This window comes from Henckelia pumila, chromosome 3 (assembly GCF_033568475.1).
Source record: "Henckelia pumila isolate YLH828 chromosome 3, ASM3356847v2, whole genome shotgun sequence".
Lineage (NCBI taxonomy): Eukaryota > Viridiplantae > Streptophyta > Magnoliopsida > Lamiales > Gesneriaceae > Henckelia > Henckelia pumila.
The window spans coordinates 63370152-63394443 of record NC_133122.1 but is presented as its reverse complement, the minus strand read 5'-3'; the positions used below and the strand labels follow the sequence as shown (position 1 = coordinate 63394443).

Sequence of the window (24292 nt, the reverse complement as noted above, 5' to 3'; positions counted from 1 at the left end):
TTCGTGGAAAAAATGAAAGTAGAGAATTATACCGATCAACCTATTACTCACCAAATATATATCGATCCAGTGTTCTAAAAGGTGTCGCTTAGGCTCTAGTCATCGCCTAGGCGCTAGGCGGTTGCTCACCGCTTCGTTTTCTCGTTAGACTATGTCTCTAGGCGCTGCCCTCCTAATATCCCGCTTAGGAGAAATTCGCCTAGGCGGTTATTATTTTTTATTAAAAAAATAAAAATAAAAAACTAAAAGAGATATGCGAAGCGAGAAACAAACACAGAAAAAAAAAAAAAGAAGTGCAGAAAAAAAAAGTCAAGCAAAAAATTAAAAATCATATTACATATAAATATTTGATATCTATTAATGTTTATGTTGTTGTTGTTATTATTATTATTAAAATTTTATCATACAAAAAAATGAAAAACATAAGATATAAAATTATATTTTATAGTAAAATCATGAATATTTCAAGTTATTTATTATTTTAAGTTTTAAAAAAAAAACCCCGACTAGGCGGTTGCCAAGGCGGCTAGGCGCTAGGCTGTGGGTCGCCCTCCACCTACTACCTAGCGCTTTTTAGAACATTACCTACATCTATAAAAGAATTTATAACATGTTATAAATCGTACGCACAACAAATTAATATCTATATTTTCTTATACAATACAACATTACATTGCATTTGTACTGAAACGTTCCTATTTTTCTTCATGTATTTTCACCATTAATAATGTAAATGCAAGCGCTGTGACCTACAACACAAGCAACATTAATTGTCACAATAACGTCACTACGTCAAAAGAAACAAAGATACAATTTTGATGAGCGTATATTCAAATTGATTATACATCACTTGCTTGTTGTAGCTAAGGATTGGTGGGTGATGACTAAGAAAGCCTTGGAGCATGAAGCATGTGCAAATAAAAAAAAAAAGTCCCAAAATTGTTTTACGTCGTCGTTTGGGTTATAGCAATTGGGGTCCCACATATCTTTAGGCTGGGACATTAGACTTTGTGCTCTTCAACCAATTATTTAGAAGTCTATAAATATTGACATAGGTATTCAGTTGAGTATGCATGTTTAAATATAATGTTGCATTAATATCTATCATATGATGTATTTTTATCTATCCATGTCATGTATGAACATGTGATAATCACATTGAATCTGATATCTCTTGAGATTATAGCCAATTTAGTTGGGTCACTAAGATCTTGTTTCGTGTAATCGTGTTACTAAAGCATGGAGTCCTGCTTTATATATGCATTGCATATAAACTTGTGTACTCATACATTGTGTACTTGAAAAATTCACTCACGTCCTTGCTTCTATCATAGACATCACATTCGATGGTGCAACTTGAAAGTTTGTTCAGGAGGAGAATCAATGTTCAATTAATTATCAGAACCTAAGATCAAAAGGCACAGTTGATTTTATTTAAGAATATTTTTATTTTTTTAATGTAATTCGATTGGGTTGTATAATTAATTCTCTAGTTTTCTGTTATATTAAACTATTATGTGTTAATATTTTAATTAAATTAATTACATGTTTATCGAGTGATTAGTAATGGATCCTGAACGTGAGGAACATGCGTTGGAGTAATTAGAATTCGAAAGATAATTAAAAAAACAACTTATGTAAGACGATCTCACAAGTCACACTTTTATGTGATATATTTCTTATTTAGGTTACATATTAAAAATTATTAATTTTTATGTCAAAAGTATTATTTTTATATGTAAATATGAACATGGTTGACTCATTTTAAGAATAAATATTCGACTGTCTCACAAAATACCTACTCAAAAATTAATTAACTCAACAGAACATAACGAAAATTGTATTAAAATTTGAAATTTATTTTAGTTACTCATATGCGACCAATTTGAAGAAAAAATAACCATATTATGTTAACCATATTATCGAGGGCTAGCAAGAAGCAATGTACTACCGAGGACGTAGCGACATTGTGCTCAGTTGAGGCACTCTCAACTTCTGTGGACTAACGATAGAAGAAATTATTGTCCCGAATCCTTAATATTTACTTGTAGTATCTATTGGATTAGCATATACTTCTAGATTTTAAAAAAAGGGAAATTGATTTTTTGGTCCTGTTTGTTTGTCACTTTGCGATTTCGGTTCTCTATATTTTCAGATTTCAGTTTTAGTCTGCTATCTTTATTTTTTGGCAGTTTTAGTCTTTTTCCGATGCGGCGCTGACGTGACACCAATTCAATGTTGATGTGGAGCTGACGTGTACAGTGTCACGTCAGCATTTTCGAAGAAAAGGGACCGAAACTGCCAAATATCAAAACATACAGGACTAAAATTAAAATGTGAAAACATAAAGGACCAAAATCGCAAAGTGACAAACATACAGGACTAAATTTGTAATTTTTTCTTTAAAAAAATGATATGATGTTCACTTATATTTAGGCTGGGACTTTAGAATTTGTGCTCCTAAACCAATTTTTATGAGTTGCATATATAAGTATTGAAATATGCATCCAGCTGAGTATGCATATTTATGTGTTGCATTATTATCTATCATATGATGTATTTTATCATGTCATGTTATGTACATATGAACAAGTGATAATCACTTTGAGTCTGAAAACAGGAATATAAACTTTATTTAAAATATAATTTTTGGTTAATTTCTGAAAATAGAATAAAAAGATTATAGAATTATAATATCTAAAAAAACAAATTGAAATCATATGTTATTTTATTTTATTCAAGTAATTAATAAATTTAAATCATAAAAAAATATTGATGGCAAAAAAATTTATTTTTAGCACATAATTCTAGCCTTATTTTTAAAATAATCAACAAACTTGAGGATAAAACATGATAAAAAAAAACTAATAAACAATGCACAATAATAGATGAGAAAATGAAAAAAAAAACAATTAATAAAGAGAACCATTATTACTAAGGGTATCAAAGTAAAAAAATATTGGTGGCAAATAACATAATTTTTAGCCTTATTTTTAAAACAATCAAGGGACTTAAAGATAAAGTATGATAACAAAACAAAACAAATAATGCACAACAATTAATGAAGAAATAAAAGATGATTAATAAATAAAGTAATTAATAAGGGTACCAAAGAAAATTTACAATGAAAACTATATATTTATATATAATAAAATAATATATATATCATATATATAACAAAACCAAACAAATAATGCACAACAATTAATGAAGAAATAAAAAAGAAAAAAACAATTAATAATAAAAATAATTAATAAGGGTACCAAAGTAAATTCACAATGAAATCTTCATATATATATATATATATATATATATATATAAAATAATAATAATAATAATAAAAATATATTGACATAGGTATCCAGCTGAGTATGCATATTTATGTGTTGTATTATTATCTATCATATGATGTATTTTATCATGTCATTTTATATACATATGAACATGTGATAATCACGTTGAGTATGGAAACAGGAATATAACTTTTTTTAAACAAATAATTTTTGGTTAATTTTTGACAGTGGATTAAAAAGATTATAGAATTATAAGATCTAAAAAAAGCTTATCGCAATTATATGTTATTTTTTTATTCAAGTAATTTATAAATTTAAATCATAAAAAAATATTGATGGCAAAAAAAAAAAATTTATTTTAGAACATAATTTCTATGCTTATTTTTAAAATAATTAATGAACTTAAAGATAAACATGATAAAAAAAACTAACAAACAATGCACAATAATAAATGAGAAAATGAAAAGAAAAAATTTAATAAGGAGAACCATTACTAAAAGTATCAATGTAAAAAAATATTTGTGGAAAATAAATTATTTAAGAACATAATTTCTAGCCTTATTTTTAAAATAATCAATGGACTCAAAGATAAAGTATGATAACAAAATCAAACATAAAATGCACAACAATTAATGAAGAAATGAAAAAAATAATTAATAAAAAAATTAATTAATAAGAATACCAAAGTAAATTTACAATGAAAGCTACATATTTATATATAATAAAAATAAAATAACACACACACACACAGACATATATCCAGTTTTGTTATGCTGCTCATCAACCTTGCCAACCCCTGTGTCCACCATGTGCAATAGTTGAATGTTTTATACATGGTGGGTACGAAGGTTGGCACGGTTGGTGGGCGGCATAGCAAAATTGTGTGTCTATGTGTGTCTATATATATATATATATATATATAACAAAACCAAACAAATAATGCACAATATTTAATGAAGATGTGACGACCCGAGTTCTAATCTCTCATTTAATCAAATCATCATAATTAATAGACAAAAATCAAAGTCTAAACAAAATTAAAAAAAAATAAAAATTTTAAGAATTGAGCACCTCGCTCGATCGGTGAAAAGCTACCGATCGAGCGAGCCTACAGCTCAAACTCTCGGGTGCAACAAAATGGTGGCCTCGCTCGATCTGCAACAATTCACCGATCGAGCGAGCCACAATCTTCAAGTTTTCTGTCCCTGCAATAATGGCCTCGCTCGATCCGTGATAATTCACCGATCGAGCGAGAGCATTTTCCAGAAAAAGAACAGAAGAACTTTTGCTGTCAAAAACGAGTTCCTTCATGCATTCTTCATCCAATATCAACTCATACAAAACCTATTCAAATATCATAAGCCAACATGCATTCTCACATGATAAAGTTGATAGAATTGAATCATCACAATGCCTTAAAATCATCTCAATATAAACACATGAACCATAGAAGATTCATTATGATAGTAAAAACATTAAGCTACAACAACATTTTGTCTCAAGGATTTACACATCTTTCCAAATCCTATATACATAAACAAGACAACAACTTATTATCAACAAATCTTGGTACAAGTAGCTATAACATAATCATGTTTATGACATTCAACACTTTCATTGACAGCTCACTCAAACCATCTAACACTCGGATCATCACGCTATTCTTCTCATCTCTTGTCCTTCAAGTTCGCTTTTGTCCGGTTCCACTCCCGCTTATTGCCATGACACATACAACACAACAATAGTCGGATAACTCCGGTGAGAAATACATTTCCCAGTAAAAGCAACTAAACATGCATATAAAACATATATCAAGCTCATGATATAAATAAAGACAATGCATGTTTTAAAACAAGGTTCATCTCTTATCTCGTCGGTTGGGATCCCGAGAAAAAGATATGATAGCTAACCACCGACTCTCCCAATCGAGGTGGGGCTACTTATCTTACTTCTCTAGACTTTGAAGCCACTACATATGCATTTCAGACGCTAGGCTACGTCAACCACCCAGGCCATACATATATAATCCCTCAAATCGTCTATTCGAACGTTTCCGTTCATTTCAAAATCAAAGAATAAGTTTTTCAAGATGAATGCAATATATATATCATCACAAGAGCATTCATTAACATCTAATACTCATTCAATAAATCATAGAAGAGCATAGAAAAGCAATTAAGCAAATAAGTATGTGATTTAGGGAACTCGATACAAACCATCTCGAGTTATAATCTCATTCAAGTAGTAGTCCACTTTTACCTTTCAAATGTGATATGTATGGTGTCTTCTAACTTGTCAAAATCTGTACAAGATCAACCATAAGCCTATCTCAAAATCTGCTCAATTTTCAACTCAAACGTCAAGGCAAAACGCTACCAACCTCGTTATTTCTTCTATCGGTTTCGGAGGAAATGTTCTCAAGCTCGATGTGTCCTGTTTAAACACTGAAAACAGAGCATACAACCAAGAAAATATCAGCTACTATACACCTCAACAGCAGCTCGAGCACAAACTAGCAAAACATTTCAAATCAAGAGTTTGACGGCATATCGGTATAAACTCGGCAATCCCGAACGCAACTATAACTAACCAACATAATCCTAAACATATCAGCAGGTATATGAATCGAATCATAGCTGGGAAATCATAAGAACATGATACAACAATCATTCCTCAACCCAACTTCAATAAAACAAGGTATAGAAGCTCATCAACACCATTCAATCCAAACTTTTGATCTCTGTCAATTTTGAATTTCCAAACCCTGATGAACTAAGAGAAAACCTACATCAATTCGAAGGTCTCGTTGCAAGGATTCCAGAACATCTTTCAGAATCGAAATCGGATATCCGGAGCTCAATATATCTCAATTTGAAGATGAAGATGGCAAAGAAAAGCAAAGGAATCGGTTTGCTCTGTTCCTGTCTCAACAATTCTGATAAAATTTGATATTACACGTGAATGCTAAACCAATTAACAAGTGTCCCATTCAAAATAAGGATTTTGCACTTTGGTCCTCCAATTCTTGCTTCTCTTCAATTCAGTTCTCAATTTCTCATTTCATTCAATTTCAATCCTAAATAATTGAAGAATATTAGAATTTAAATCAAAACTCCAAATATTCCCAAATTAAATATTCTCGAATTAAAATTAAATAATTCCGGGCGTTACAGAAGAAATGAAAAAAAAATTAATTAATAAAAAAAATAATTGATAAGGGTACAAAAGTAAAATTCACAATGAAAGCTTCATATTTATATGTAATAATAATAATAATAATAATAATAATAATATATAACAAAATCAAACAAATAATGCACAATAATTAATATATATATATATATATATATATAGATATAGATATCTTCTGAAGTGGATATGAACAGATAATTTTGTTATTTAATTTGATGAATGCGACATAAAACACCAATTTAATGTTATAAAGTGTGAAGACTCAAATTTCAGCAACTCAAATTCGAAATTCAAGAGTTGTAACAGCCACAATGAAGGGGAATAATGGTTGCTGAAACTGATGGAGTGATCAGCTGAAAACCAAGATTGTAACAACCACAATGATGGGGAATAATGGCTGTTAATGGGGTTTATGGACCATGAATAGAAGGCTTTTCATTTGCTCCTTATATCCTATAAATGGTAGCAGAAACATGAAGGGAAATCACACAAATTCGAGCATCAGTAGCACACATTTTCGAGCAACATATGTCTGTCATTTTCGATTGAGCGAAGGAGACCAACTTTTGTCCATTTTCAAGCAGAAGTTCTGTAACGACCCACTGTATCAAGACGAGTCTTTCCAGCGTGCTTATGTCCTCACTCACACGCACCCTGGGAAACTTCCCAGGGGGTCACCCATCCTATAATTGCCCCAAGTCAAGCACGCTTAACTTTGGAGTTCTTATGTGATGAGAACCCGAAAAGAAGATGCATCTTCTTGATATGAGCAGTACATATGAAATCTTTTAAACCCTCCTCAACTATGTAGTCCCATACCTACACAGTCTCAGAATCCCCTCTCATTCCGGCACGGGATCGGTTCATTCATGTCTCCCTCCGCCTAGAAGCCTACCAGGAGCCGCTCATTGTCCGTGCAACCTCTTGGCACCGGCGATCACTCCCTGCCTCTTCAGCCCCGGGCGTCACATGCCCACCAGCTTCCGCTTGGTTCGTCCCCGAACCATACCGTACTAAGAGAGGTCGGCTCTGATACCATTTGTAACGACCCACTGTATCAAGACGAGTCTTTCCAGCGTGCTTATGTCCTCACTCACACGCACCCTGGGAAACTTCCCAGGGGGTCACCCATCCTATAATTGCCCCAAGTCAAGCACGCTTAACTTTGGAGTTCTTATGTGATGAGAACCCGAAAAGAAGATGCATCTTCTTGATATGAGCAGTACATATGAAATCTTTTAAACCCTCCTCAACTATGTAGTCCCATACCTACACAGTCTCAGAATCCCCTCTCATTCCGGCACGGGATCGGTTCATTCATGTCTCCCTCCGCCTAGAAGCCTACCAGGAGCCGCTCATTGTCCGTGCAACCTCTTGGCACCGGCGATCACTCCCTGCCTCTTCAGCCCCGGGCGTCACATGTAATTGTAACGCCCAGAAATTCGGCACGTAAATCCGCATGCATAACTAGGGGATTTAATAATTTTAAAATAATGTGAAAATGTGTTAAATTAATTTTATATGTTATTATGTGAATTATATGATTTATTAGCATGTTTTAAATGTTTGTTCGGCATTTAAATAGGTATGATGTGATTTATGAATTTATTTGAGAAAGTTTACTTTTTGATCGCGTAGGCGGGACCGTGGACGGACGAGATGCCAAAATATTTAGCCAAAAATATGTTATGAGTTTTTTTAGCCTTAAAATATTATTTTAAAGTATTGTGTCAAGAGAATTTTAGTATTTAATTATATATTAATTTAAGAATTTGTTTTTGGCCAAAATAAGTCATTTTATTGACTTTTATTAATATTTAAAAATTCCCAAAATTATTATTTCGGGATTTAAGTTAAAAATCAGATTTAATTATCTGGTATTTAAGAGTTTTAACTTTATTTTATTGTATTCAATAATATCTTAATATCTTAACCATGTTTTATTAAAGATTTAACCTAATCCTACCCCTTTAAAAAAATAAAACCTACGGTAATTCACCTAGCCGCCTCCTCCACCTCTTCTCTTCCCCATCCCCACGCTCCTCATCAGATTTCTAGACCACCATAACCAACCTTTGGAGTTTTATCAAGTTTTGTTCGTCGTTCGTCGTCCGGTAACCGAATACGCGTCGGTATCAACACTTTGATCAAATATTCATCAAGGCACGTTTGATTTCCATTCTTTAACACCATTTAAATCATATTACAAATATTTTATGCTTACAAGATCTGTTATTGCATGTGTTTTGATCTAGAAAATAAAATATTAAAGTTCATGCATGTTCCTCACGTTTTTGCACTTCATGGCTCGGTTTTGCACTATTTCTGGACATGTCTTGGGTTCGAACTGCTGGCTGCTCATTCAGGGGTCTAAGGGGGTTCCTAAGGGTCGGTTTTGGCTAGGTGGTTCACGGCTGGAAGGGCTGGAACCAAGGGAAAAGGGGCTGGGACAGCAGCTAGGCGTGCAGAATTTTCTGTCGGGTTTAGGGCCTTTGGCCGAGCCATGCATGGGCTTGGCTCGAGTCAGGCCTGGTCAGGGGGATACACTTGGACCCTGGGGTGGTCCAGGTGTCGGACCTCCGGCCGTTGGTGGCCGGAGCTGGTCGGAACATGCAATGTATCATGGGCTGTCCAGAAAAGGAGCCTGCGCAGCTTGCATGGAGTTTAGGGGCCTTGGCCGAGCCATGTAAGGCTTGGCTCGAGCCAGGCCCTAGGCTGGGGTTGCACCTGGATCCTGGGGTGGTCCAGGCGCCGGAGCTCCGGCCAGGGGTGGCCGGAGTTGGGCTGTAGCAAAGGGGATAAGGGTCATGGCCGTGAGGTATGGTGAAGGGGAAAGGTACTGTTTTCCTTCCTTGGGTTTCATGGGCCGGGCTCGTTTTGGGTTCGGGTCGGGTCTAAATTGATGGGTCAAATAATTTTAGTCCGGGTCTAGATTTTTATTATTTGGGCTCGGGTGTTTTTATTTTAATTAAATGAGAGATTAATTAACAATTAATGGGTTTGGTCTTGATTAATTAATTAATTGGACTAGTTTAATGGGATTAAATAAATTATGTAAGTGAGCCCTCTAATTTGTCATGGGCCGTGTGATCCATGAGAATTATTGGGCCAAGTGTAGTCGGGTTTAATAATTTTATCGGTCTAGTTTATAATTAATGGTTAAATAATACTTTTATTAATTAAATGTTAAGTTAATTAGTTAATGGGCTTAAAGTATATTTTAAGTGAGCCCATTAGTTTCTCTTGGGCTTGAGGGCCCAAGAAGCTTAATGGGCCAGGTCAGGTTGGGCTTTTGGGTTTTTGGGCCAGTCTAAGAATTTTGGAGTTTAAGTCTAGCGGTCAGCAGCTCGAACAAGTCCTTGGAAAAATAAATGTTCGTAAATATATATTTAATTCATGCATGCATTTTTATTAGATATATAAGTATTATTTTTAAGAAAATAAATTAAATATATATTTACGGACAAATTTTCATGAAATAAAGAAATATTGAAAATTTTAAGTTTATGCATCATTAAGAATTTTCATGATAAGTTTAAGAGCATGTTATGAAAAATATTTTTATGGAAGTTGAAGTGAAGGTGGAAAGTGATGTGGTTGGAGGCCGGGATACCTGGGCCCGGTGACCTTCCTAATGATGTGTAAGTATGATGAGCTTATGGATCCAGCTGAGAGGGCTGGTGAAGTAGCAGCACAGAGGTGGAAATCCCACCGCCGCGTACGTTGGTTTATAGATTGATCAATCGCTCAGTATGATGCCACCGACATGGATACGACCTGTTGAGAACTAAGAAAATTTGATAAGTTAATTTATGATATTTATGATGATACATGTTATAGCATGATGATTAAATAGTATGATTTTATTTCATGTTTATATTCATAATATTTTAAGAGCATGCACGTATAATTAATATTCACGTATTTTATATGATGTGTGCTTGTGTGTGGTTTCATTTTGTTATATAAGGATAGAACGTGCTGAGCCTCTAGGCTCACTAGATTTAAATGGTGCAGGTGAGCAGAATAATAATGAAGTTAATGTGTTCCCGACTGGCGGCGAGGGCGTATGAGTATCCAGGCGGCTAGTACCCGTGACCATCGCTCAATTATGAATTTTATGTTGAAACTAGAACATTTATTTCCGCATATGTTTTACTATTAGATTTTTAGTATTTATTTTATAAGTTTGCATGGATTTTTGTCAAGGAAATATTATTTAGGAATTTTATTATGACAATCTTATGGATTATTATTTAGTAATTAATGTTAGGTATTTATTTGCATGCATGTACTTCCGTTATTATTTATGTTTAATGTGTAAATTTATATTAAATTAAGTAAAGTTATTTTTAAGTATTATATATATATGTATGGGCATATATATATATATATATTTATATTCATTATTTTATTATCAGAGAGTTTTAAAAAAAAAAAAAAAAATTTACTAGAAGTTCTAGGATGTTTCATTTGGTATCAGAGCCTTGGTCCTTGGAGGGTTACTAGTCTGCTACATGGAGCTCAGAAGCCGCACTGCCAGTCTGTAAGTTTTAAGTGTTTTAAATTATGATTTATGCATGGGACACATGAGTTATGTTTTTATTTATTTATGAAAATGAGAATTTAAAGTTACGACAGTCTTAAAGTCAAAAATATTAGTTATGCATGGCGATTTACGTAAAGAAATATGTGGTGGTACAGAATGCCTCCGAGACCAGTGAACAGACGTGGGGGACCTCCACCTCCACCTCCACAGAATCCTCTTTCAGCATTGGAGCAGGCCAATGCGAATATGATGGCTGGGATTACTGCTCTGTTGGAGCAGCAGGCGGCACGTCCGAGGCTTTCACACGATGAGGATGTGGCTGAGCGGTTCCAGAAGAAGGGACCCAAGGAGTTTACAGGCACCACTGATCCGCTCATTGCCGAGGGATGGATCCGATCACTAGAGTCTATCTTTGACTACATGGGGATTACAGATGTGGACAGAGTCAAGTGTGCAATTTATATGATGAGAGGGGATGCAGCCTCGTGGTGGGAAGGCGCTGTTAGGGGCGTAAACCTACCTACTTTGACTTGGATAGAGTTCAGACGTATATTCTTTGCCAAGTATTTCACTGAGGATGTGCGCAGCCGCATGATCCGGGAGTTCATGAGTCTCCGTCAGGGGGACAAGTCTGTGGTGGAGTACATTACACAGTTCGAGAGGGGTGTCGCTTCGTACCCCTTATTGCTGACAGTGCACCGGAGAAATTGAGACAGTTTGTTGATGGGCTTAGGGCGGACATCAAGCATGATGTACGCATGTTGGACGTCACCACTTATGAGGCAGCGGTGAGTAGGGCACTACGATCCGAGGAGGGTAGGAAGGATATCTTGAGGGAGCAACAGAGGAAGAGGCAGCTACAAACATCGTACCATGAGACGTATCCACAGCAGGATGCAAAGAAGCAGTCTACTGGGCCGTCGAAAGGCCCAAATCCACTGAGACAGCAAGGAGCTATCGTCCCTCGTGCAGAAGCACTACCTCTCTGCCAGAAATGCCAGAAGCCCCATCCAGGACCGTGTATGAAGGGATCAGGCATGTGCTACCATTGCAAGGAACCGGGACACATTATGCTGCATTGTCCCAAGAAGAATGCTGCTGGACGAGTCTTTGTGATGCAGGCAGAGGAAGCAGCACCAGATACTTTGCGCATCACGGGTAATGTTATTTAAATGCATTAAATTTGTCGTATTTGGATTGCTTGATTCGGAACTACACGAGGAAACTTGTTCTTGCTTAGAGTTCGTTTCAATTTCGAGGACGAAATTCCATTTAAGGGGGAGAGAATTGTAACGCCCAGAAATTCGGCACGTAAATCCGCATGCATAACTAGGGGATTTAATAATTTTAAAATAATGTGAAAATGTGTTAAATTAATTTTATATGTTATTATGTGAATTATATGATTTATTAGCATGTTTTAAATGTTTGTTCGGCATTTAAATAGGTATGATGTGATTTATGAATTTATTTGAGAAAGTTTACTTTTTGATCGCGTAGGCGGGACCGTGGACGGACGAGATGCCAAAATATTTAGCCAAAAATATGTTATGAGTTTTTTTAGCCTTAAAATATTATTTTAAAGTATTGTGTCAAGAGAATTTTAGTATTTAATTATATATTAATTTAAGAATTTGTTTTTGGCCAAAATAAGTCATTTTATTGACTTTTATTAATATTTAAAAATTCCCAAAATTATTATTTCGGGATTTAAGTTAAAAATCAGATTTAATTATCTGGTATTTAAGAGTTTTAACTTTATTTTATTGTATTCAATAATATCTTAATATCTTAACCATGTTTTATTAAAGATTTAACCTAATCCTACCCCTTTAAAAAAATAAAACCTACGGTAATTCACCTAGCCGCCTCCTCCACCTCTTCTCTTCCCCATCCCCACGCTCCTCATCAGATTTCTAGACCACCATAACCAACCTTTGGAGTTTTATCAAGTTTTGTTCGTCGTTCGTCGTCCGGTAACCGAATACGCGTCGGTATCAACACTTTGATCAAATATTCATCAAGGCACGTTTGATTTCCATTCTTTAACACCATTTAAATCATATTACAAATATTTTATGCTTACAAGATCTGTTATTGCATGTGTTTTGATCTAGAAAATAAAATATTAAAGTTCATGCATGTTCCTCACGTTTTTGCACTTCATGGCTCGGTTTTGCACTATTTCTGGACATGTCTTGGGTTCGAACTGCTGGCTGCTCATTCAGGGGTCTAAGGGGGTTCCTAAGGGTCGGTTTTGGCTAGGTGGTTCACGGCTGGAAGGGCTGGAACCAAGGGAAAAGGGGCTGGGACAGCAGCTAGGCGTGCAGAATTTTCTGTCGGGTTTAGGGCCTTTGGCCGAGCCATGCATGGGCTTGGCTCGAGTCAGGCCTGGTCAGGGGATACACTTGGACCCTGGGGTGGTCCAGGTGTCGGACCTCCGGCCGTTGGTGGCCGGAGCTGGTCGGAACATGCAATGTATCATGGGCTGTCCAGAAAAGGAGCCTGCGCAGCTTGCATGGAGTTTAGGGGCCTTGGCCGAGCCATGTAAGGCTTGGCTCGAGCCAGGCCCTAGGCTGGGGTTGCACCTGGATCCTGGGGTGGTCCAGGCGCCGGAGCTCCGGCCAGGGGTGGCCGGAGTTGGGCTGTAGCAAAGGGGATAAGGGTCATGGCCGTGAGGTATGGTGAAGGGGAAAGGTACTGTTTTCCTTCCTTGGGTTTCATGGGCCGGGCTCGTTTTGGGTTCGGGTCGGGTCTAAATTGATGGGTCAAATAATTTTAGTCCGGGTCTAGATTTTTATTATTTGGGCTCGGGTGTTTTTATTTTAATTAAATGAGAGATTAATTAACAATTAATGGGTTTGGTCTTGATTAATTAATTAATTGGACTAGTTTAATGGGATTAAATAAATTATGTAAGTGAGCCCTCTAATTTGTCATGGGCCGTGTGATCCATGAGAATTATTGGGCCAAGTGTAGTCGGGTTTAATAATTTTATCGGTCTAGTTTATAATTAATGGTTAAATAATACTTTTATTAATTAAATGTTAAGTTAATTAGTTAATGGGCTTAAAGTATATTTAAGTGAGCCCATTAGTTTCTCTTGGGCTTGAGGGCCCAAGAAGCTTAATGGGCCAGGTCAGGTTGGGCTTTTGGGTTTTTGGGCCAGTCTAAGAATTTTGGAGTTTAAGTCTAGCGGTCAGCAGCTCGAACAAGTCCTTGGAAAAATAAATGTTCGTAAATATATATTTAATTCATGCATGCATTTTTATTAGATATATAAGTATTATTTTTAAGAAAATAAATTAAATATATATTTACGGACAAATTTTCATGAAATAAAGAAATATTGAAAATTTTAAGTTTATGCATCATTAAGAATTTTCATGATAAGTTTAAGAGCATGTTATGAAAAATATTTTTATGGAAGTTGAAGTGAAGGTGGAAAGTGATGTGGTTGGAGGCCGGGATACCTGGGCCCGGTGACCTTCCTAATGATGTGTAAGTATGATGAGCTTATGGATCCAGCTGAGAGGGCTGTGAAGTAGCAGCACAGAGGTGGAAATCCCACCGCCGCGTACGTTGGTTTATAGATTGATCAATCGCTCAGTATGATGCCACCGACATGGATACGACCTGTTGAGAACTAAGAAAATTTGATAAGTTAATTTATGATATTTATGATGATACATGTTATAGCATGATGATTAAATAGTATGATTTTATTTCATGTTTATATTCATAATATTTTAAGAGCATGCACGTATAATTAATATTCACGTATTTTATATGATGTGTGCTTGTGTGTGGTTTCATTTTGTTATATAAGGATAGAACGTGCTGAGCCTCTAGGCTCACTAGATTTAAATGGTGCAGGTGAGCAGAATAATAATGAAGTTAATGTGTTCCCGACTGGCGGCGAGGGCGTATGAGTATCCAGGCGGCTAGTACCCGTGACCATCGCTCAATTATGAATTTTATGTTGAAACTAGAACATTTATTTCCGCATATGTTTTACTATTAGATTTTTAGTATTTATTTTATAAGTTTGCATGGATTTTTGTCAAGGAAATATTATTTAGGAATTTTATTATGACAATCTTATGGATTATTATTTAGTAATTAATGTTAGGTATTTATTTGCATGCATGTACTTCCGTTATTATTTATGTTTAATGTGTAAATTTATATTAAATTAAGTAAAGTTATTTTTAAGTATTATATATATATGTATGGGCATATATATATATATATATTTATATTCATTATTTTATTATCAGAGAGTTTTAAAAAAAAAAAAAAAAATTTACTAGAAGTTCTAGGATGTTTCAAGTTCTGTCCTTTTTCGAACCCAGCAATAGCAGTTCGAGGCATCTAGGCTGCCCAGAAATCTCAAGAAGTCGTCATTGTTTCAAGCATAGTTCGGTACATTTCGAGCAAGGTTCTTGTCCTATTTTCCAAGGAGCTTTCTGTCCAAGTTCTGAAGGATTTTTTCTGCTCAAGTTCGAGGCTCTCCAACGACATCTGTTCCTACACGATTTTATTGGAAATTAAATACGATAAGTGGGCTTATATCTATATATATTTAAAAACGTTCATGATCTCGTTTTCAAAAGTTCAATCGTACACATTCTGGTTCATATGATCCTTTGATTTTCATACATGTTTATTCCATGTAATTCCTTGTTATGCACTGTTAGAATTTGACTTAAGAAATGATAAGAAATTCCGAAAACATGATAAGATATGATAAGGCTCCGATGCGGTGGGTTATAATAACCGTTTAAGGTATCGCCCCCTTAGAAGAGTATTAATTATGGACTGATAAGTAGTCATGATTAACGAGATAAATAACAGTGTTATGTCTAAGTTTATGATTCAATTATGATATGTCTTGATGCTCAATTTCGAGTTTACCTCTTCTCTTGATTTATGTTGCGACATGTGCGGGAACATGCTCCCTTTTAAATTCATATCATGTATATATATTTGATATTTGTATGTACGATTGGTCTCCACTTTAAATAGAAGAGCGCAGTTTCTCTCATTTTTATTGGTTAAAAAATACTGTAGTACAATTGTTTTTGTAAAAAAAAATATACAAGTCAAAAAAATATTATTGTGGGCAAGCTTATGTGGGCTTGCGATCGATCGACAATCGGGGCACCCTTATTTGGTCGTTTTCAATCAATGACCACTAAACAAGCATCTTTTCAATATGAAATTAATCTGAAAAGCATCTACTTCACTACAATTTCTTTATTGTTTTATTTAATAATTACATTATCAAATATCTTTGCAAATTTATTAATATAATAATACCTGTAATATGATGAATGATTTTCTTATTTCACTTTTTTTTACGACATTATATTTAGTTGGTCATCTCTAACAAGGAAGGATTGATGTTGGCTTCAGAGTATTGTCCTGAAACCAAGATCAATGGCCTGAATCATTTTTGCAGATCAAATCAATTGATCTGCAGAGAAATTCCGGCAGTTCAATGGCCCTTCGGGCACCGAGCCCTCAACATGAACAGGGTGCTCTAACAGACTATTATATATTTCTTATTTCATTTTTTTGTCACCAACCAAAATCCAACGTTAGAATGGCCAAACCATTTTGGCCACAGTATCTGTTTTAGTAATTTTAGTTGCAGATTCTATAAATTCGAAAAACCGATAATTTCTTCAAGAATTACATGAAAATATCTGAAGGGGTACGTAACTTCAAGTAAAGAATTATTACACAAAAACATAATACAAAAAATTATAGTAAACTGAGAGACAAAAATATGATACATCTTCAAAACTTGACTCAAAACAAACCCACCCAAAAAACAATACATTTGAAACAAAGGGAAGAGTCTATTTAGACGTTACTATATATATATCTACATAAAAACAGCAACTTCCTTAGATTCCTATCTCCTTTGGAAGTTGAGGTACTTTATCCCATAGGCGAACACGAAGAAGAAGAGAAGAACCCAACCTACGTGCGCGAAAACGACAGGAATAAGGAAGTCATGATCATAGCCCAAGCCATCTTTCAAGAACTGCTTCACCGTCGTGTTTCCTAGGTTGCCTGATAGTTCGAGCTCAGTGGTCACATCGCCTAGTTGGGATGCAAAAACGCCGTATATTGTCCAAGCAACTGGAGAGGCCCAGTAATACCATCTCCACCATATTGGAATAAGCTGTAGAATGATGATAAAGCATAAGCTTTTCGTTCTTACGCAACGTTTGTCTAAGACCATATGCTCCCAAAAGCTAGAATTTTTGCAACTCGGGCATATAAAAGTACTAATATATCATGGACCTACTCCCAATAAGTTCGAGTTTTGGGAATAATGATTTCTAATACAGATATAGGAAGAAGTTGAGTATACTTACAGGGCGAGGAACGAGAAAACCGGAGAACAAGTTCCAGAAGCTGAGGAAGAATGACATGACAATGGCAGCGATTTGGTGACCGGGAGTCAGCGCGACAACCATCATACCATACATTGAGAAGTAAGTGAAGCACATGAATATGAAGTAGTAGAAGTAAAAGAATTTTTCTCCAGTCCACTGGTATCCAATCATGGAGTAAAGAAGAAGAGAGTAAACAAGAGTCTGCACCACAACGTAGATAGTCTCTATCGCCACCTACGAACACGCGAAATGGTTAGAACTATTTCTTGACAGTACATAGTATTCTAATCCGAAAACTCGGATATTCCTACCTGAGCAAAGGCATATGGTAACTCTGAATACATTCCTGCAGCCCTTTCACGGTAAAACACCGTTCTCTCGATTGCTACGACTGATTGAACGGCTGAAGCATTGCCAGCTCCCAAGAACATAACTGCAGCATATGTAGCTCCGAGCAGATTAAGCAATTCTTGTTGCTTGCTCCTGTAAAGAGGAAAAATGGACGAATTTTTAATTAGGCCAAATGGTTTGCCTTGTGCTTTCTTGAAGAGATTTTTGCTTACATTTTATCACCCTTTTGCCAAAAGATAACTCCAAACATGACGCCGATGATGACGGTTGTGAAAAACCGAATGGCGTTATACTGTGAGTTTCTCCAGTATGACCAGTTTTGCTTCCAGAAGCACGCCGCGCATTGAGTTAGAAAAGATTGTGAATATTGAGTAGGGAAGAATAGGTCTCTAGACCCTGGTGCTGGTATGCTTAGTTCCTTTATCAAATCTTGGTTCCTCCTGAAAATTTGTCAGCAAATCAAGAAACATAAGCCACACCATTTCATAGCTTCTTGAAGAAAATGTATGCATACACACTATGTTTCATGGAGTTGGAACGTTTATTTGTTTACCGATAGAGGCCGGATTTGGAGTAAATTTCTGCAAAATCAACACCTAGTTGAGCTTCAGCAGTAGCGGAGCTGACGTCCAACATCCAAGTAGCTGGATTAGTACCCTCTTTGATCTTTGGGACACCTTGTATGGCCTGTTTGATCAAAATGGCATCCATATCTGTCTTATTTCGTGTGATTCTTTTGTGTGTAACCAAGAAAATACAATTAAAACAAAAACTTGCCTCAAAATATTCTACAAGTTCGTGAGATTGGCGGCCTAGGGGTCCGCAATAAATCACCTGTCCACCTCTCTTCATCAGCAGGAGCTGAAAAGAGTAGCAGTCGCAAAATCGTTAAACCAGATAAAGATGCAACTAAGTTAGGAAAACTGTGTTCAAGTGATATATAGGCTATAATACCTCATCAAAAGCTTCGAAGATGTCTATACTAGGTTGATGAATTGTACAAACGACGGTTCGGCCTGTATCCACCGTATTTCTCACAGTACGCATAACGATGGCTGCAGCTCTTGCATCAAGCCCAGAAGTTGGTTCATCCATAAAGATAATAGAAGGATTCGAAACTAGCTCGACAGCAATAGTAAGCCTCTTCCTCTGTTCCGTCGAAAGACCATTTACTCCTGGAAGCCCAACAAGAGCGTTTCTCAAAGACTTTAGCTCAATCAAGTCCATTACCTCCTCCACAAACATCTGAAACACGAAAAGCAAATTCATTCAAACTTAGTAGTACTATCAAATAGTTTAAAGGGAATAAAGTGGTCATATCGGGTTCTTGCCTTTCGTGTTTCTGTATTTACATCAGCAGAAAGACGCAGCCAAGCAGAATAGAGGAGTGATTCATATATAGTAACATAAGGTGAATGGATATCGTTCTGTTCACAGTAACCACTGACTCGAGCAAATGTTTCTTGTTTTTTCAGGTAACCTGAAATGTTTATGGTTCCTTCGATGTATCCTCCCGTTTTTCTACCGGCTAAAACGTCCATCAAGGTTGTCTTCCCAGCACCACTAACACCAACCAATGCTGTTAAAATACCAGGCCTGAAGGCACCGCTGACGTCTCGTAGTAACTGAAGCCTTTCCTCAGTAACCCCTTGAGTCTTCATTTCCTATACAGAATAGTTTTACAATTTGAAATTTAATATTTTGAGCAGCAACAACAGTTGCTGTATCCTATGTGGTTACTTTTATGACACAATGATTAAAACGCGGTACTTAGGTTGCTGAATAACAAGAGCAGAGCTAAGATCCCAGGATCAAGGATGCAAAATTTTTAAAATGCTTGTCAAAAACTAAATTTTGGTCATGTCGTAAAAATCAAATACAAAAAATACCCAGCCTCCTCCATTAACGTTAGAGTTTAAAAGAGTTGACTTACGTCGTTACACCACCAGCTGTAGTTTTAGATAAAACGAGTACGCATAGTTGTAAAAGTGCAGCATAAGATATTGAAGACATATAGACACTTACAGCGGGCATGTCGACGTAATAATTAACATTGTTGAATGCAAGGGAAAGTGGCTGGAAAGGTAAAATCATCCCTCTTCTTGCTTCATTGTTTCTTGAAGACATTTCCATATTCGAGTTTTCTTGTCGTTTATTCTTGCTTTCCTCATTATCGTCTGCTATGACAGCTTTACTATCATCCAGAGCTGAGATTATACAACATACAGACAAGGTAGGGGGTTAATAATAATTTACTTTAGCATAGAACTGTCTTGCGATTAAATTTAAGTATCCGACTTACGGTTTAAGTATGTCAAAGCTGCGATAAATAGAAAGTTGAACAGAACAGTGTACGCGAAAAGAGCGAAGATGCAGATCCAGTACCAAGATTCTGTTCTAAATAAACCTCTGTCCTTGAGAAGAGTTTTCCCCACAGTTGGTTGGGTTCCATTTGTAGGCTGAGACAAAATGATCATAGAAACCATCATCAAAGGTTGCATAATGTGCAAGAATTGCAACTGAACATTGTGGAGAACTTACTGTACTCCATCTCTCGGAGAGGAACTCATTGATGGCAATGGCGTTTTGGCCGTACATCATCGGAGAAATGTAGTATCCCCATATCATCCAATCTTGAATGTCGTCTATAAGACATAAAAACATAGCATTTTATTACTAGATTCTTGATTCCTTGTCCAAGATAGGAAATATTATCCGAGGACGTATAAGAATCATTGATGGAATGATGAATCACCAACCTTTCGCAACGACAAAGCCTCCTAGCACAAACACCAACAGTAAAGTGAAGGATCCGAGTGTGTTTGCAACAACTTGAGTTCTTCCAGCTGCTGCAATGAAACGGAACAAAGAAAGCGCCATCTGGTGTACCCCGATAAATGCCAGGAATTGCTTGAAAAATCTGGAAAAAAAATGCAACTTTCTTTTGTTTCAAAAGATCACTTAAAAGATATATTAATTATCAAATGTATACTGTGGGACAGAGTGAGCCACACCATCAAAATCTCTCTGATAGCAAAGATGCAATGCAAATTTGTTAATGAAACATGAGCCAATCATTTGTGGACTAGTGAGTACCTTGCTGGCGAGGGTGCAAAGCCGATGGTGTAGTATGTCAAGATGATCCACAAACCAGACTCCATTACTGAAATCGGAATTCGAAGGACCCCAATTGGCAAGGCAAAAGCCCAAGCTGGATAAAATAATGAATCCCTTTGTTTGAAAAATACAGGGAGCCTAAAAACCGTCATTGCGAGCTCTTGCATTCCATTAAACATCACATTGATAAGACTAAAGAACAATGCTCCCAAAAATTTAGAAGAATCCGACATTGTTCCAGCTTTCATCTCCGTTCTTAAGAACACCGTCAAGGCTATGGTGGCCATAATCGTTATTTGCGTAGTTTTAAATATATATACGAATGAGCTACGCTTCATCAAAAGCCATTCCCTGGCGAAACAAGCCTTGAAAAGCTCCAAGTTTGAGATTCCATATTTCTGTTTTACCAAAGCTGCGGGATGAGCTGTTGATTTATCATAAGGGGTTCTAAGCTCTTCAACAAGCTGTTGCCCGGTGCGAAAAGAAGCGAAGGCCTGTGAAAACTCAGGCACGGAGATATAATGATAAGGTTGATTGCTTCTGCACCAATACTGACTTTGATCCTTCTTTGAAGTAACTTCTTGTAGAAAATCTGCAACACCCTTTCTTTCAGGACATTTGAATCCCATGTACTCGAAAAACCGGAGCACATCTTCACGAGGACCCTGATAAACAATCTGGCCATCTGAAAGAAGGATCACATCATCGAACAGTTCATATGTTTCAGGAGCCGGTTGCAACAAAGAAATGACCATGGTTATATCATTGATATGAACCATTTGTCTCATAAACTTGGCGATTTGGAAAGTGGTGGAGCTATCCAGTCCTGTAGATATTTCATCCATGAAGAATGCTTTTGCCGGTCCAACCAACATTTCACCTAAAATTTGCCAAAAATGATCGAATAAGAACCGATTTCATCATTTTAAGACACGAAAAACAGCAAAAAATTGTTGTGGAAACACATACCAGTGGTAACACGTTTCTTTTGTCCGCCTGAAATTCCCCTTCTCATGTCGTCTCCTACCATAATGTCAGCACAAATATCCAATCCAAGAATCTGTAGAAAAAAATATTATGTCAATCCTTTCTGCTCATATAAAGAACAAAAGTGGGAAGCAATGAAAGCGCGAAAAAGACGAACCTTTAGCACATAATCAGTAATCAAGCTTGTTTCTTGACCAACCATTGCTGTAGCTTTCATGAAAGCATCAATCTCAGGATCAGGTCTTATACCTGATTCTTTCTCTCTTCTTGATAACTCTGTCAGCAAATCATACCTTGTTCCAACTCCTAAGCATCGGCCTGAGAAATCCAATGTCTCGCGAACTGTCATTTCACCATAATGAAGATCGTGCTGGCTGATATAAGCACAGGTTCTTTGAGGGACAAATTCATGAAACTCATGCCCGCAGTATGTGATTTTTCCAGTCACCTGCCATGAACTCAAGGTCAAAATCATGTAAAGTAAGCGAAAAGTACTATGGCCGGATCTTGAAAACGATGATTCGGACATATACCCTCATATTATCATCAGCTTTTCCTGCAAGTGCTTTTAGCAGTGTCGTTTTTCCCGAACCCGGTGGCCCGAGCAGCAGGGTCATCCTGAAATGAAACAACGAAAACTTTATTACAAAACCAGCAACTAAAAAAAAAGATATATCGAATCGAATGGAGAAATATAAAAGGATGTATATATGAACATACCTTGATGGCCTTATAATTCCACTAACATCTTTAAGTATTTGGACGACTCGTTTTTTTGATGGAGAAAGACCAATCATTCCAAGAGCTCCCTATTGAAATCATGAGGTATAAGGTAATCATTAGATCTATTGATAATTGTCTGTTATAATTAATAATCTTGAAATAAATTTTAAAAAATAAACACCTCTATTGTATTGAGTGTTGAATTAAGAAGAGTTGGAAGTGCTCTTGTTCCATCATATGCGTCTCCCTCTATGGATAGATTCTGAAACCTCACCTCAATCTTTGGAATCTCAACTCCTACCCTGTCGAAACATCGTCGATTTACTAGTCAGATTTCAAGAAAACATAATCAATCAACTCAATAGAACACACATTAAAATCTCTAGCAAACAATCAAGTAGGCGAGTAAACATGGTTTCATTGGACATCTTATAAACCAACTTACAGGCTCTTAATTTGTCTCATCCGATGATCAAGAAACTCGAAAAACGGACGTGGAACAGAACATTTAAAGCAAAAAATCCACTATAGTTTTTGGTTTGTAAACGTGCATCGACTGTGTGTTATGATAAATATACCTGTCTGTTCTGTTTCTGAGCCTCTGAAGAAACTTTTCGTTATCATCTTCGACGACTTTAAGAATACTCTCCATCAAAACCTTCTTATCCTGCGCACCGAGATTGGCCACATCCACCTCTGCATGCACCACCTTCCCATTGCTCATCACCTGCTGCAGCATCCCTTTCCTCAGGCGATCGTACGTCGGCAGCCGCTCGATGGCCGCCCATTTCAGCTCCTCCTCGTCGTCCGCCGCCTGCCGCCGCGTGCTGTTCCTCTGGAACACGTCCGGCGGCCCCTGCCACACTTCCCTTATACTCTGCGACCTCCAGCTCCGCCTACTGCTCATTGACCGGGACAGATCATCCCCAGCCACCAGCCCCGAAGCCATGATGATAGATCAATATTTAACTGCTCAACTTTATCTCCCAGCCCTTTTCTTGTTTCAGCATAAAGATGATGCTTGTTTATATATACGTATATAAGAATGAAAATCAAATAACGGAAGGGTGACTGCTTGTAGTTTCTATATCATTTAATTTCGTTGAAAATAAGGAACATGGCAGCGCACAAATTTTCTTGGTCTGGACATCATTTCCACATGTATATATATAGATTGACACATACACGCGGACATATATTCTGATTGAGTAATGCTACATGTACATTGAGGGTTACACATTAAACTTGAAATTACATGATTATCTTACATGCATTTTTTAAAGATTTTTTCCAAATAAAGTGCAGGGATAATCATGTAATTACAAGTACAATGTGTAACTCGTAACCCTAGTGTACATGTAGCATTACCCTATTTGATATAATGTGAGCTGATGGCTGGTCAAAATTAGGCAGCCAACAGAGAGGTTCAAAAAGATGAAAAAGCTTGGTTTAATTATTCAGAGGGCCGCAAGTGATCGGATTCAGTAATGGGTTGAGCGAATCTGGGACGTTGATTTGGAGGATTAGTGTGGGATCACAAGATCAAGAGAGGGATAACACTACACTGTTTAATTTTTGGAGTATAAATTTTATTTAACTTTGAAATTCTAGAATCTAGTTGAAAAATTCTAATATTTATATAATCATTTTATTTAATTAATTAGAAA

At 36.4% G+C, this 24292-nt stretch overlaps 1 protein-coding gene across 1 annotated transcript; it reads right to left on the bottom strand.

Moving 5' to 3' along the window:
• Positions 1–16742: 16742 nt before the first annotated feature.
• On the bottom strand, positions 16743–23769 carry LOC140887808 (pleiotropic drug resistance protein 2-like). Its single transcript, XM_073295301.1, has 19 exons — positions 23204–23769; positions 22807–22927; positions 22623–22711; positions 22436–22520; positions 22060–22350; positions 21885–21975; positions 20895–21795; positions 20558–20718; positions 20340–20443; positions 20101–20257; positions 19824–20005; positions 19130–19462; positions 18753–19043; positions 18576–18659; positions 18352–18485; positions 18011–18238; positions 17759–17930; positions 17427–17681; positions 16743–17230 (listed from the first exon to the last, which is right to left on the bottom strand). Exons 1-19 carry the CDS (start codon positions 23572–23574, stop codon positions 16958–16960), a joined length of 4323 nt encoding a protein of 1440 aa, XP_073151402.1. The 5' UTR covers positions 23575–23769; the 3' UTR covers positions 16743–16957.
• Positions 23770–24292: the final 523 nt, after the last annotated feature.

What these genes read in the sequence shown, in the direction of transcription:
- LOC140887808 (XM_073295301.1), bottom strand. Translation starts at nt 23,574, where the DNA reads ATGGCTTCGGGGCTGGTGGCTGGGGATGATCTGTCCCGGTCAATGAGC. An exon ending in TTTGCACCCTCGCCAGCAAG is followed by an intron (nt 20,719 to 20,894) that starts GTACTCACTAGT and finishes TTTTTTTTCCAG; the next exon opens with ATTTTTCAAGCAATTCCTGG. An exon ending in AGGCTTTGTCGTTGCGAAAG is followed by an intron (nt 20,444 to 20,557) that starts GTTGGTGATTCA and finishes TATGTCTTATAG; the next exon opens with ACGACATTCAAGATTGGATG.